The 15,127-nt window shown below is 36.3% G+C and overlaps 1 protein-coding gene and 1 pseudogene across 1 annotated transcript; one reads left to right on the top strand and one right to left on the bottom strand.

The window, feature by feature from the left end:
- Nucleotides 1-6,313: 6,313 nt before the first annotated feature.
- Nucleotides 6,314-9,787, bottom strand: LOC143591214 (NDR1/HIN1-like protein 13 pseudogene; annotated as a pseudogene).
- Nucleotides 9,788-10,375: 588 nt separating this feature from the next.
- LOC143591213 (uncharacterized) lies at nt 10,376-11,086 on the top strand. Its single transcript, XM_077071486.1, has one exon. The coding sequence runs from the start codon at nt 10,376-10,378 to the stop codon at nt 11,084-11,086; it is 711 nt and encodes a 236-aa protein (XP_076927601.1).
- Nucleotides 11,087-15,127: the final 4,041 nt, after the last annotated feature.

The raw sequence follows: 15,127 nt of genomic DNA, 5'->3' as shown, positions 1-15,127 counted from the left end.
ACTCTTAAAAGAAACTCTCGTTAAAACGTTTTCGGATATATATATATATAATCAATTATAAATCTTTTTTTATTATAATAATAATAGTAATGGTGACTTTAAAGAAATATTTAAACTAATAAAATTTTCTTATACATGTGAACACTTTAACGATTCTCAAATCTATTATAAACCTACTTTTGTTTTATATTCATGTTTAGTTCGTTCTTTTCGTTTTAGATATTTATGTTGTTCATACCTTATAACTAGGACAAATTATCAGGACTTCTCGCGAAACCATCTACTTGGTTTAATCATTACCATCTTCTCGTTACCGTATTCCCTATTCCAAGTGAGTTCTTCATAACCCCATTTTAACGCTTTTAATATTTTTGGGATTTAGCATGCCACAAGTTTTACCTTGTTAGTTATGTGCTTATTTATAAACCGATTCACAATTAGCGTACATGTTAATATTATTCTTGCATAGTGTTTATGATTATACGTGAACTTGCTTGCAACGTGTTTACTATTCTTATGGTGGAAGTTACGCAAACGCGTACACATACACATAGTGGGAGGGTCCGACGGGACGTACCTACGCCGTCTAACGATACGACTTCGATTGTTCGTAAGGTGGTTCTCATTTCCCCTATTACTACGGCCTCGTCTAAAGGAACAGGAGGAAGACATGAATTGATTTTCATTTACTTTACGCTTGAATATTTATTACATTACGAATGTTGAATCGTGACTTTCATATATATGTATACTCAAAAACTTATGAAAACTCACCAACATAATTGTTGACAGATATATTATTTTCAACGTTCTACAGGTTGAATCGATGACATGCTAAGGATGAAGATCATTAGTATACCTTAGGATATTTGAATAAAGAACTTATTTATTTTTTTGATGAAGTGTTTCTTTTTATTTTTAATTATGAATAATTATGTACTTGTTACGTTATGAAATGAAATGATATAACTATTACCGGTTTAATAGTGTTACGATCTATGAGTGATCTGTACGTTACACACTGGCATATTCCGCTTAAAGCCTGTGTGTTACACGTTAACTGGGGACGGTCAACAAACGATTCCGGGACATATCCGATAAATTCCGGCGCCACATACAGTATTCCGGCGCCAGAAAATGGGTTAAGAAGATGGAAGAAGAAGAAGAAGGGCGGCTGGAATTTTTAAAGTGTTTTAGGTTATAATATAAGTTTAGGTTTAAACAATAAACCTTGATCTTTCAATTGTTTGCATCTAGTCCCTAAACTTTGTTAACATTTACATAAATAGTATTAAATTAGGTTATGCATTTTAACATTTAACCCTCACTATCTAGACTAGCTTACATTTGATCCTCAACTTGTAATTTTATACATAAAATGTTTAAATGACATTATATATAGATAAAAATTATATATTTATTTATTTGTTATTAATAATTAATTACCTATGTAATATATATATATATATATATATATATATATATATATATATATTATGTATTTATTGCCGTGCCTGTTTCTTGATTTTTGAGTTTTGCCGTTTCCCGTTCCCGTACCCGTTGTAACATTTGTCATTTTTCGGTTTAACTTGCATTTGTATTTGTATCAAAAACCTGACCCGTTTTGATCTTTCGAATTCGTCGTTATTAATAAAATGTTTGATTTTATGTTCGTTTATGTTTCACAAATGCCGGGTCAAGAAAACATCCTTTTCGGTACGTTAAAACACCTCTTTATGATGAAAAATGACTTAAAACAAACTTTAGGGACTATTATTGTCAATTATCAAAAGCTTGTTTGATCATATTAACCAATCACATGCATTTTGCCCCATATGAATAAACCATACTTCTACCATTATAAAAGCAATGTCCCATGCACCATTTTGGTTGCTCTTTCTTCTCCAAATTCTTATAGTTTGACTCTTCAAGGTCAAACTAATATTAATCCTTGTTTTCTAACTATTTATTGTACTTAAAGCTTGATGTTGCAACATATATATAATATACACCCCTTGTTTCCTTCGGCTTTCACTTATCCGGTCACGGTCGGTTGAAGTGTCGTGCTACAAGGCAAGGCTACATGGAGGACTAATATAGTTCTTGATAAATACTTTAAGTTATGCTTTAATTTTGTTTATGCTTATTAATATTGTTTAGTCCTTACTTACTTTTAGTTTCCAAATCATTTTTTTAATAGCTCAATGGTATTGGGTATGTGACCACCATTTTCGGTTTCATCCCGAGTCTAGAGCCGAACCAAAACCGAACTTTTGTTTAATACTTTATTATTAACATATTGTATGAAAGATTTGAGTATTATTATTTTTATGTTTATTTTAATGAGTTATATGGTAGTGGATTTTTAATGAGTTCTATGGTAGTGGATATGTGGCAACCATCCTTGGTTTCATTCCGAGTCAAGGACCGAACCGAAACCGAACTCTTATTTAAACACTATATTTTAACATGTATGTAAACTTGAGTATTATCATTTCTAAGTTATTTTAATAAAGTTCCATGGTATGGGTATGTGGTAACCATCCTCGGTTTTATTCCGAGTCAAGGATCGAACCAAGACCGAACTAAACCGAGTTCACTCGCTTAAGACACACTAGTGTGTTTTGAGCCACCGAATCTCATATTTTCTCTAAAACTATTTTACAAACTAATTTTAAATTGTTTTCTCAAAACACTTGGTATGTTGGATCTAACTTGATCTTATAACAAGTTTGGACCGACAAAACCAAACACTCGCTTAACGGACGTCGAGGTTCTTCTTAATAGAACTACACTCTTGGTTAAGCTTCTTTTGATTTCATTGAGTTATCTCATAACATTTTGGAATCTCGGCTTCGAGCTTGATCAGTTATCAAGACTCGAACCGACAAATCCGAACACTTGTAAAGTCTCATTTTGGTATCTATTTAACTTTGCAATATTGCAATTATACCCAAATATTTACTTAACAAATGTTAAGTAAAAACTAATAAATAGAATACCGAGACCCGACTTCGAGTAAACTTACTTTTCTAAAACCATTACTTCAATTCTTATGTATCTACACTTTAACTCTCAAACTTTAATTATTTATTTTACTTGTCAAATTATTTTACTTTAAAGCTTTTAAAACCATCTACTAACTCAAGATCCTTTTTAATCTAGGTCTTGCCCGTTGAACTTACCCTCCGTTTTATCGCAAACTATCCTTCAAGTTACTTATTTCATGTGTGTACTTTTTCATCCCCCGTTTTCCATCTTACGTTTTGGGGGTGCCATTACATACTTATTCAAATTCAAATGATTTGTACTTGTGTCTCAAACCACAAACTCTTTAGTATATGTCACTTAAATAAATACTCGCTTTGGTGTTATATGTTTTACATGATTACATGCTATATGTTTATTGCTTTAGGCGGATTGGCCTCTATGAAACTATTAATTATGATCATACGCTCCCCTAACTATTTTTGCTTAATTGCTAGTAGCACAGGGCAACTATTATCCGAGTATATTTGGTTGTTACCATATAGAAATGTGTCTCAAACTATTTTCTATTTGCATTATCTAAATTGTTGTTATTATTTATTGTTTCATATACGAGTTGTGGATTTCATCTATTATATACTTATTGTTTAAAACTATGAAAATTGCTCACCAACATTCGTGTTGACAAAGTTTATTTTATGCAATGTTACAGGTTTATTACTTGGTTGATTTTGAGACTTGAAGAATTATTATCTTGTGGCCGTTTAGGTTATTAGACATAAATGAACAATTTATTTGTTTGACTATTTATTCGGTTATTTGTATGAACAAGTTTGTGTTATTTGGTTGATTAAAAAAATTAGGAACACCAAAAATAAAAACTGAAGGATATAATAAGGTTTGCTTTTAAAATTCATTTTTGTAAAAAGAGTAATTAAGGGATAATTGTAGACATGATGTTCAAGTGATTCGGGTTCGATTTATGTCCACCATCTAGTTTTGGCGGTATTGGTGATGATTAGAGATTAGGCGAATAGGTGGAGACTGCTAGTTCTATCATTAAATTGAGCGGGTTTTACCTTACCGTATTGTTGTGCCTTCGGGCAAGCGTTCACGGGCGTTGGTCTTAGATGAGAGTTTTCCTCAGTTCAAATGTGATTGTATTCTGATGAAGTAAATTTCGTCAGTTGCCTGTTTAAAAGATTAATTAACCATTTTTTTATTTAACTATAATTTTTTAACCATTAAAAAAATTAACAATAGATCATACATGAATTTAATAAGAAAAGGTCCAACTCTTGCCAAGACAACATCTTTTGATAACGATAGATTACTAATGACATGGATGTCAAAGGGAAATCACTATCACAGACTTGTTAAAACCATGAAATTGTTTAAATAAATTAATAAAATATTTGTATTCTTGCACATCATTATAGGACTAAAGTTATCTATCAAGTTAGATATCGATTAAAATATGAAATAATTAAAAATGATATGATATTATTGGCTCATGAAATAAAGAATTAAACTAAAATATTCCTAGAATAAGCCGGGGAAGGAAAGGCATCATGGAAGGCCGGGTCTATTAATGAAATCTTCAATAATCGACCTCACGTTAGTTATTATTATTATTATTATTATTATTATTATTATTATAGTAATCTAGGATGATATCTGAGAGAAATAAATTTTGACATGTAATGAATATTATGCTATAGTTTTGAATTAACGTGTAAAATATTTATTAGTAACTTAACCATCATAACTGTTAACTGAATTAGAATTGTTATAACCATTAACCGAATCATAACCATCATAACTAAATTGATTATAACCGATAACCGACATAATCGGTGGATCGGTTTAATGAACTTTCGAAAACCGTCAAATATGGGTCGGTTTTGGTTAAAGATACTTTCAAACCCGTCATAATCGAACCGGCCCATTTATTTAACCAACAATATATTTGGGATTAACTTTCATCAAAACAAATTTTCAGATTATACCATTTTTATGTTTTCGGTTCAATAGTTGTTATCGAATTAACTTGATTTTCATTGTTGGGTTATGTTTTGCCGTTTTTTTTAATATTTGGTATAAATATTATGAATTATATATTTTGCTGGATTATGTCATTTTGTTTTTTAATATTTGGTTTCAAACTTTAAGACATAATTACATTGTTTTGATTACGGTTAACCGACTCGCTATAATCTTCAAAACCGATTAACTGAAACCGTTATAATGGGCCAACTATGATTATGGTTATCAATTGGCCAACATGTCAGTTATGGTTATAGGGTTGACCCAAAACCTCTCAAAACTGACCCATGCACACCCTGGTGTAAAATGTGAGAGCCACTCAAGTAACTAAGTAATTAGTTAATTACTATTACATTACTTTAAAAACTCTAGCATGATATTAATTACACGTGATATGCATTGATGATGCATATTTGGCACTCCTTAATCACATATATGATAAAGTCATAAGCAAACCTACATATATTTAATTTTTGAATTTCATAAATATAAGTGACACATAATACTTTCCAGAAAAAAATGTAAAAAATCTAATTGGTTGATATTGGTTCTAATGGTTCGAACATGGAGTGTAATTGCAGGTCGACTACTTATGTTGACATCAACTCTGAAGTAGCTGAAATGGAACATGGGAAGGCCCCCCTCATTATGTTTGTTCATGTATGCATTATCCTCAAGAACAACACTTTAATAGTTTTCATTGTATTCCCCTTTACGTCTATGGCACCTCACACAATGGCTACAACTATATCTATTATGCATTTTCCGATTGGGGAGGTTGTATGGATACTCCAAGATTTATCTTTGGTATCATATGTTCTTACGAAGTAATTTTTGATGGTCTTCTAAGCATCATGATATTGTATGTTGTTAAACATTTTCATGGTCTTCTAAGTAACTTTTCATCTTTGGTACCATAAGTTGTTGACACAATGTAATGTACTTCTTCAACTTTTACTTTGATCGAAGGAATAATCGCCATTGCTTAATTTCATGACTTTCATGTTTTCTCAACTTGTCGATGTGTTGACGTTTCCAGTAAGCGATCACTATTTTTTTTTTGTTATTGTTATACTTGTAGACACGAAATTATATTTGCAACGTTGAAAACAAAATATTGATTGTCCAATAGAAACAAATATTATAACAAATTCGTGTAAATTATTTTAAACAACAAAAAATATAAATAACAGCACGTCTCCAAAAAAAAATTCTTTTTCACAATAATAATAATAATAATAATAATAATCCTAAATATAGTAAGTATATCATAATTTAATCAGTGTCCCAAAATATCTTTACAAAGGGTAAACCACAATGTACACCACAAATCCACACTATACCCACACCTTTTCGATACGATCTTTGACTTCTGAACAAGCCGGTCAACAGCCACGTCACACTTAACGGTAACCTTGATCTCCCACGTCTTAACGCCACCGATCTTAACTTTAACCGGCGCCTTCACCTTCAACTTTAACGGCACGCGTCTCTCCTTTTCCTGCTTCACCAGCCGAGCGTGCAAGTCACGCGCCAACACAATATTCGACCCTCTTAGCGCCGTTTGAACCACCGTCACGTTGTTAGCAGACTGCGTAAACGTCGGCAAGACGCCGTTGCATAAAATAACGTCACCGTAATGAATGGCAGCGGAGCTTCCTTTTCCGTTGTAATAGACCGTCAGCTTGTCGTTAGGGTTTTCGGATCTGATATTAACAGTTATCCTCGGCGATATCGGAGCCGATGAAGTGAGGTTGACGCCGCCTACAGAGACGCTATCGATCGAGTATTTGAACCTCTCCGGGCGGAAAACTAGATATAAAACACCTCCGGCGACGGCGAGGAGGATTAGAAGAGTAAATGTGAGGATTAGCGAGTTTTTGAATCTTCTTAGAGTTTTCTGGCGGTAGATCTGGTCCTTGGGGACTGGATGATGTAGGTGCCTTGCTGTGGTAGTAATGGCTTGGCGGTGGAGAGTGAGCATGATCTGCCATTGGAGAGTTGATTGGAATTGGAATGAAGGTGGAGGATTGCGGGGGTTAATAATATTAATAGGGGGTGTGTGTTTGAGGGTGGTGAGAAGGCATTAGTGTGGGATTAGCTGGTTTTGGGAAGACGGAAGTGTCACAGCGTGGCAAGTGGCGAACAACTAACGCGTTGTTTGTTTCAACTGCTAGCTCTTCAAACCAGTTTTATACCATTCCCTTTTTAACTTATCTCAATCACACTTACAAGCATGGTGACGAGTGACAGAGGAAGAAAAAGACACAACAGACATGACGCTGAAGGCAGGAACTTGGAAGACGTTCGGGGGGTTCAAAGGGTTGCTTCAAACTACTACATCACCAACATTCCTGAAGATTGGAGCAGCAATAGGCTTCAAGTGCTAGGGAGGATTGCGGATGTTTATGTGGCGAGAAAAAGAAATAAGCATGGTGGTATTTTTGGCTTCGCTAGATTCCTGAATGTTAAAGACCCGGATGAATTGGAGAAGAGGCCTAATGAAGTTAGTCTTGGCTGCTAATCTGTCACGATTTGATAGGAAAAAAGGCGGGGATGGAAGAGTCAACTTTAGCCATCAAAATACTGAATCGGGCGAAGCTGGTAATGTGCCTCTCAATAATTGGTGTAGGGAAGGAAAAACTTTTGCAGACGTTACAAAAGGTGTACAAAACGGAGAATCATCTCTTGTTGCTAGCAACGAGGATGAAATGATCATTGTTCCGGACACTTTATCTCCAAGGCCGAAGGAGTGGATGAAGTTAAAAATGTTGATATCCTATCTAACATTTTGACTCTAATGAAGATGGACGGTCTTTTCAATTGTAAGACGAAATACATAGGCGGATTTAACGTGATGGTGCAGTTTTCTAACAAGGACGAAGGGGATAATTTCTTGTTAAATTACGTTGATTGTTGGTCTAAGTGGTTTGCATGGGCGAGATGGTGGGATGATTCTTTCGTCCAAAAACACAGAATTGCAATTTTTGGGGTGCCGGTCCAGTTCCGTGATGATAGCTTGTTTTGTTGTATTCTAGAACCCTTTGGCCATACGATTGCTCCGATGATGATAAGAACATCTCCCATGGGAGGGCTTGTGTCCTTGTAAATCATTTTAGGTTCATTAATAAGAACTTTAACGTCAGATGGCAGGGGTCGTGCTTTTCAGTTTGGATTACGGAAGAGTGGTCTCCAATTTTTCGAGATGAGGTTTCAGATTCAGATTCTGAAAAGAACTTTATGAGAAATGATGATATTTTCGAATCCTTGACTGGCGATGAGGACGACGCTGTATCTGAATCGGTTTTCTTTAACCTTGCTGCTTAAAGATGATGAACAGGAGAATGCTCTCACTTGGTGGATAACTTAGGCTGAGGGGTGTGGAGCGCGACAGGGGGCGCGTGAGCCCATCCGCTCGCGCCCCGGGGCGGAGCACCACACCACCGAGGCGCGAGAGGGGCGCGAGCGCGGAAAAAGAGGCAGGCGCAAGGCCAGTTGCGGCTGGGAATAGGCGTGAAGTGGGCTTGGGAATGCGTGCATGACCGTTGGGGCTTAGAAATAGAGCCGTTGGCTCTTTAAGTTTATTAAAAAAAAAAATTTTTTTCTCTATATAAACCAATATCAACCCAATATCACATACCACACCCAAAATCACATAAAATACTTACCACAACCTCAAAAAAACCCAAAATCACCCCATCTTCCAAACCTTTTTTTAAAAACATGGCTGGAAATTGGTACCCAAACCTAGATTCAGATTACAGTTACGACGATTTATGGTCGGCATCGGACCAACCGATGTTTTATTCGGGGGTCGCAACAATCATCCGGCTTTCAACCATCCAACATACAACCGTCTCCTAACTTTGTTGTTCCGGAGACACAAGAACCAGAAGGTGAAGCTGCGGGACAAAGAAGACGCGTCCACCGGAAAAAACAAGTTGCAACGGACGGGTCGGGTTCGGCTTCGACTGGAAGGACGAAACGGAAAACCATCCAACATACAAACCTAATTAATGTGTGTTTTTTTAAATAATTTATGAGTTTTTTTAATAATACGTTTTTTTAATACATTTATAAAAAAATAAAAAAAAAAACCGCTCGCGCCCCCTCTCGCGCCCCTCCACACCAGGGCCCGGGGCGCGAGCACCACAACCAACACCCATCTTATCAGGTTTCTCTCTCTGCCACACGTCACAATATTATTGGCTGGAGCCCCCACTCGCGCCCCCTCTCACACCCCCCACACCCCTCAGCCTTAGGTGTCACCGGAGATGGCAGATAGATCCAAGTCTCATGGTACACATGAACAGTGAAACTGGGGATACCGAATGAGCAGTCCTCGGAAATTGGGGTTATGGAGTTTTCAAAGGATGACAATTCAGATGTCAGGAGCGTGCATGAAAAGTCAACTCCTGCTTTTGATTCCGTATGTGGGCTTACTAACAAGGAAATGGGCCAAAACTCTTATTTAGTCAATGGTGGGGGTTTTATTCTACCTATCGGGCCTGAGGTGAATGGGCCGGTTATGGGTGGGCCTTCTCTAGCAAGATATTACGGGGTCTATTCCTGATCTTAATAATAATTTACCAATCTCAAGGCCAAGGAAGAAGACCCAATCGACGATGAGAGGTAGGCATATTTTGAGGGATTCGATTTTGAGGAGGGCTAGATCAGTCTCAGTTGGCTCCAAAAAATCACTCTCTGTTGTTTCGTCTTATGACTCACATGATTCGATAGGGGACGAAGTCATTAGCACTCTTCGAGTTGGCGAATCTGTTGGTTTTAATTTACAAGGAAATGAGGTTTTGATTAGGAATACAATTGTTGGTGAAGGTGTCCGTGTTGGGTTATTATGAATTTAATGTCTATAAATTGTAGAGGTGCAGGCGCTAGGGGCGTAGATAAATTGAAATGGATTCGGGGTTTGAGGAGGTATAACAATATTAACATGCTTTGCGGGCAAGAATCTCAGTTGGTCAACACGATTGATATTCCTTTTGATAAGCTTTGGGGGAACTCTCCTTTCGTTTCGACGGCTGTGGGGTCATATGGCAGATCAGGGGGTCTCTTTTGCGTTTGGGACCCTGCTTGTTTCACTCTAGTTCAAGAAATAAAGCATAGGAACTTCATTCTGCTTTCAGGTATGCGGGTGGGTTTAGAAGTTCGTTTAAATTTTGTGAATGTGTATGCACCTAAGGCGTCATCTGATAGGAAAATCCTTTGGGCTGAGCTTCTTAATTTGATGTCAAGCTTTGTCGGATGGTGGGTTTTTATGGGTGATTTTAATGAAACAAGGGTGAAGGAAGACAGATTACCGGTCTAGGGTTGTGTTTCAGACATGGAGGCTTTTAATAGCTTCATATTGGCTGCCGGGCTTTCTGAATATAATATGGGAGGTCGTAGGTTCACATGGATGAGTGATGATGGATGTCATTTAAGCAAGATAGATCGGTTCCTGGTGTGTGGTAATTTTTTAGATAAGTGGCCTACGCGTTCGGTTACGGCTTTACCAAGAGAGCTTTCGGATCACTGTCCCTTAGTCTTTTCGACAAATATGCGGAGGTTCGGTCCGGTTCCCTTTAAATTCTTCAATTCTTGGTTGTCTTGTGGGGATTTGGAAGAGGTTGTTGTTAAATCTTGGTCAAGAGGCTGCCTTAGTAGTTCCAAAGAATTGAATCTGATGTGGAAGCTTAAACAACTTAAGATTGACATAAAAGCTTGGAGATCTAGGTGCTATGCAGTTGAGGAAGTTGAGCTGAAGCTTTTGGCTAACATTATTAGTGTTATTGAAAGTAAAGCAGAGATTGTTGTAATTTCTGATGTGGAAAGGGCGATTCGTGCTGATTCAAAAAAGAAGATTTGGGAGATAAATCTAAAAAAGAACTTGGACCTTCGTCAAAAAGCAAAGGTTAGATGGGGAGCGGAAGGTGATGAGAATAGCAAATTTTTTCACGGTATTGTTAATGGTAATCTAAAAAGGTCCAACATAAATGGTATCTCTCTTAATGGAATTTGGGAGACCGACGTAGACTTGGTTAAAAACGGTTAATTTAATTTCTTTGCTTCGAAGTTTGATGTGCAGAATTTTGATAGGCCTTGTCTTTTAGATTCTAACTTCAAGCAGCTCTCGGGATCAGATAGCTCTTGGTTGGAAAGATCATTCACCATGGCGGAGGTGAAAGATGCTGTGTGGGCGTGTGGTAATGAGAAATCTCCTGGCCCGGATGGATTTACGTTCAAATTTATAAAAGTTTTTTGGGATGTATTGTCTTCAGATTTCTTCGACTTCGTGAAAGAATTTGAACAGTTTGGTTTTAGGGAGAAAGGTTGTAACTCGGCGTTTATCTCTCTCATTCCAAAAAAGAAAGATCCGATGGCGTTCGGCGATTATCTTCCAATTAATTTGATTGGGTATATGTCCAAGGTTATCTCTAAACTTCTTGCATTAAGGCTAAAGAAAGTAATCTCTTTGCTGGTTGGAGATGAGCAAACTGCTTATGTAGAAGGCAGAAATATTCTTGATGGTCATTTACTCGTTAATGAAATAATTTCTTGGATTAATAGTTGCAAGAAAAAATGTATGTTGTTCAAAGTTGACTTTGATAAAGCCTTTGATTCTGTTAACTGGTGTTATCTAGACTCGGTATTGGAAAATATGGGTTTTGGTTCTAGATGGAGAATGTGGATTCAGTCCAGTCTTTCTTCGGGTCGCGCCTCGGTTTTGGTTAATGGTTCACCAACCTTGGAGTTTAACTTCAAGAGAGGTGTCAAACAAGGGGATCCTCTTGCTCCGTTTCTCTTCATAATAGCCATGGAGGGTCTTAATGTTGTCCTAAAGTCGGCAGTTCATCAACATTTGTTTAAAGGGATTCGGTTACCAAAAAATGGTCCCGTCATCTCCCACGTAATGTATGCAGATGACGTCATGTTTATTGGAGATTGGAATGCTGGTGACATGGTGAATCTAGCAAGGCTTCTAAGGTGCTTTTATTTATCGTCTGGTCTAAAGGTGAATTTTTATAAAAGTAGGTCTTTGGAGTTGGGGTTTCTGACTCCGAAATTGCCGCGATGGCTTCTATTATCCACTGTGAGGCTGGGTCTCTTCCGGTCAACTTTCTTGGCATGCCGGTTGGTGCTAATATGGGGTTATCAAAGCATTGGGATCCGGTTATCGATCGAATCAAGAAGAGACTCAACGGATGGAAGGCAAGTACTTTATCATTTGGTGGTAGACTTACTTTAGTTAAGGCGGTGTTAGGTACTCTCCCTCTCTATTATTTTTCTATGTTTCAAGCTCCGTCAAAAGTGGTGGCTGAGATTGAGAAAATAAGGAGGAAATTTTTGTGGGGTGGTACTCTTGTCAAAAAGAACATAAATTGGGTGGCATGGGATACAGTGGTTAAGCCTAAGAAATATGGTGGTTTAGGAGTCGGGTGTCTTAAAATGATGAACTTAGCGTTACTAGCCAAATGGTGGTGGAGATGGCGTATTGAAAAAGATTCTTTGTGGGTGAAAGGAGTTAACGCAATTCATTCCACTCGACTATATGTGGATGGTAAGATGGCGAGATCTTCCATATGTGGGTCGTGGCAGAAAATTTCTAGTATTGGGTATTATTTCTCTTCCTTGGGCATTGATTTGACTAGTTTGTTTGTTAGAAAAGTTGGGTTGGGAAATAACACGAAATTCTGGCTAGATGTGTGGATGGGCAGATTTGCTTTAAAAGATATCTTTCCGGAATTATTTAAGTTGGAGCATTTCAAAGGTTGCCTTGTGTGTGATAGAGTGGTTTTAAATGGGCCGGGGATGGTAGAAACAGTTTGGGCTTGGTCGATTTCTAGACTCTCTGCTGAGGTTCTCTTGGAGGTTGCTGATCTAGAGGAAATGGTGGTCCTGTATACGTTTCATTTGGGTAAGGTTGATAGTTGGAGTTGGTGTGGTGGGGAGTCAAATATTTTCTCAGTTCAGAGTTTGAGAAGTGTTATGACCGACAAGATTTACGACAGTGATTCTGTGGGTATATGCGAGTGGGAAAATTGGGTCCCTATTAAATTGAATTGTTTCGTTTGGAGACTGCTTTTAAATAGAATCCCGGTCGCGGTTAATTTAATTGTTAGAGGTATGACCTCGATATCCGAGGTTTGTCCTTGGTGTTCTTTGATAGCTGAATCATCCGTACATGTTTTCCTTGACTGTGCTCAGGCTAAAGAGGTTTGGAGGGATGTCTCTTTGTGGTGTGGTTGGGACTTGACCGGGTTCGAGTCGTTTGATGATCTTCTTCAGGTGCCGACTCAATTCGATTCAATGTTGGGTAAGAGGATTCTATCTGCAATTATATATACCTCCATATGGTATATTTGGAAGCGGAGGAATGCGAAGATCTTCAATAATAGATGTCTTCCGTAGGAGGTCGTTTTGGAAGATATCAAGATCAATCTGTTCGGGTGGATCAAATCAAGATCTATGCACAAACAGATTACTTGGGAGAACTGGAGTGTTAATCCTTTTTATCTTATTATGTTTTAGCTTGAGTGTGTTCTTTTGTTTAGATTTGTTTTTCTCTTTGATTGTGGTCTATACGTTCTCTCCAGCATCTAGCTGGTAACTTTCTTTTGTTCTATCTACATATGCTTTGTTGTTCAAAAAAAAAAAACTTATCTCAATCTCTATCTATTATCCACGTAATTACATTTAAAAAAAACATAGTTTCTCTTTTATATATAATTAAATAATATTTTTTACGTCGTTATCATTTACTTTATATATTTTTTTTCACTCAAAACTACTTTCAAATATACGCCTTTAATGTATTATTATTTTAAATGTTATGATCGAAAATCTCATCATCGATGGTAAAATTATTCTACTGGTAGGATTTAAAATAACCAAACTAGTAACATAATCGATTTGAAAACCAATGAAATTAACCAATAATCGAATTAACGGAAAAGTTAGTATATGTTACTTTTGGTAACCTCAGTTAACCGAACCAAACCATTCCTCTTTTCATATACTTCATGTATGTATGCATCCGTTTCATGTATTTCTGGATAAAACTTTTAATTCGTATTTGATTTTGTTATTACTTAAATATGTGTGCTAATTTGTTCTTGTTTACTAAATAAATGACTTGCGTTTTCTAAAATTTGATCTATATGTGATGTTTGTTGTCTTCACATCCCCAAATCAGGTATTCAGTTTATACAACTTTCTTTGAATGAAAATTAACCAATCATAAATGAGACTTGTTGATTTAGGCTTGATTGGATAGTCATTGTAGTTATTCATTATGAACGCATTTAGTTCGCTAATTTAATTATTGGTGGGTCTAACTCTCTCTCTCTCCTAATGTGATAAATTGAAAGAGAGACCTGACATGTAAATACGGAGAGGGGCTAAGAGTACGTTTAACACAACACTTAAGACATAATACATAAGCATTTAAACGGGTGATGGGTGATGCAATTCAAATAATATTATCGTATCCGTAAGTATATGTCTTTTTAAGTAAATCAAATCTGCGTAGATTATTATAAAGTTAAACGTAAAAATTAATATATTGGTGTATAGATAACACCAAAAATTTTGAACTTAGTTAATACTAACACCCTATATTTCAGTGTGAATATTTAAATACTATACTTATAAGTATATGTTAATGAGTGTGTACAATATAGGATAAATCGAGATTTGGGCAAATTGTGTTCTTGGCGGGTTTTGAACCATAAATATAATTTCTTGAAATACGAAGTAACTAAAGCCTAGAAACATCACATGTGTTGTGTATATCTTTTTAAAAATTTAATTGTTGTAAATATGTAGTCTAATTCAAGAATTTGAGTGTTGGTGTGTTGAGTATTGAATTAGCCAATTTGACCTAAATGGTAAATTTTAGTCATCGCTAATTAATTAGACGTAACCAACATACCAATTCAAATGTGTATAGATCAAAGACTTGATCAAACTAGGAAACTGAAAATTTTGTTTTCTTATCCAAATAAGACTTACATGTGACGTGTGTAACCTTTTCAAAAATTCATTAGTGGTGAATATGTAGTCTAATTCAAGAATTGTCAATTGAGTATTGGCA

The sequence above is a fragment of the Bidens hawaiensis genome, unplaced genomic scaffold (assembly GCF_021521415.1).
Source record: "Bidens hawaiensis isolate Kalapana, Puna unplaced genomic scaffold, B.hawaiensis_p1.1 tig00039461_1, whole genome shotgun sequence".
Taxonomy (NCBI): Eukaryota; Viridiplantae; Streptophyta; class Magnoliopsida; order Asterales; family Asteraceae; genus Bidens; species Bidens hawaiensis.
This window is presented reverse-complemented; position numbering and strand designations above follow the sequence as displayed.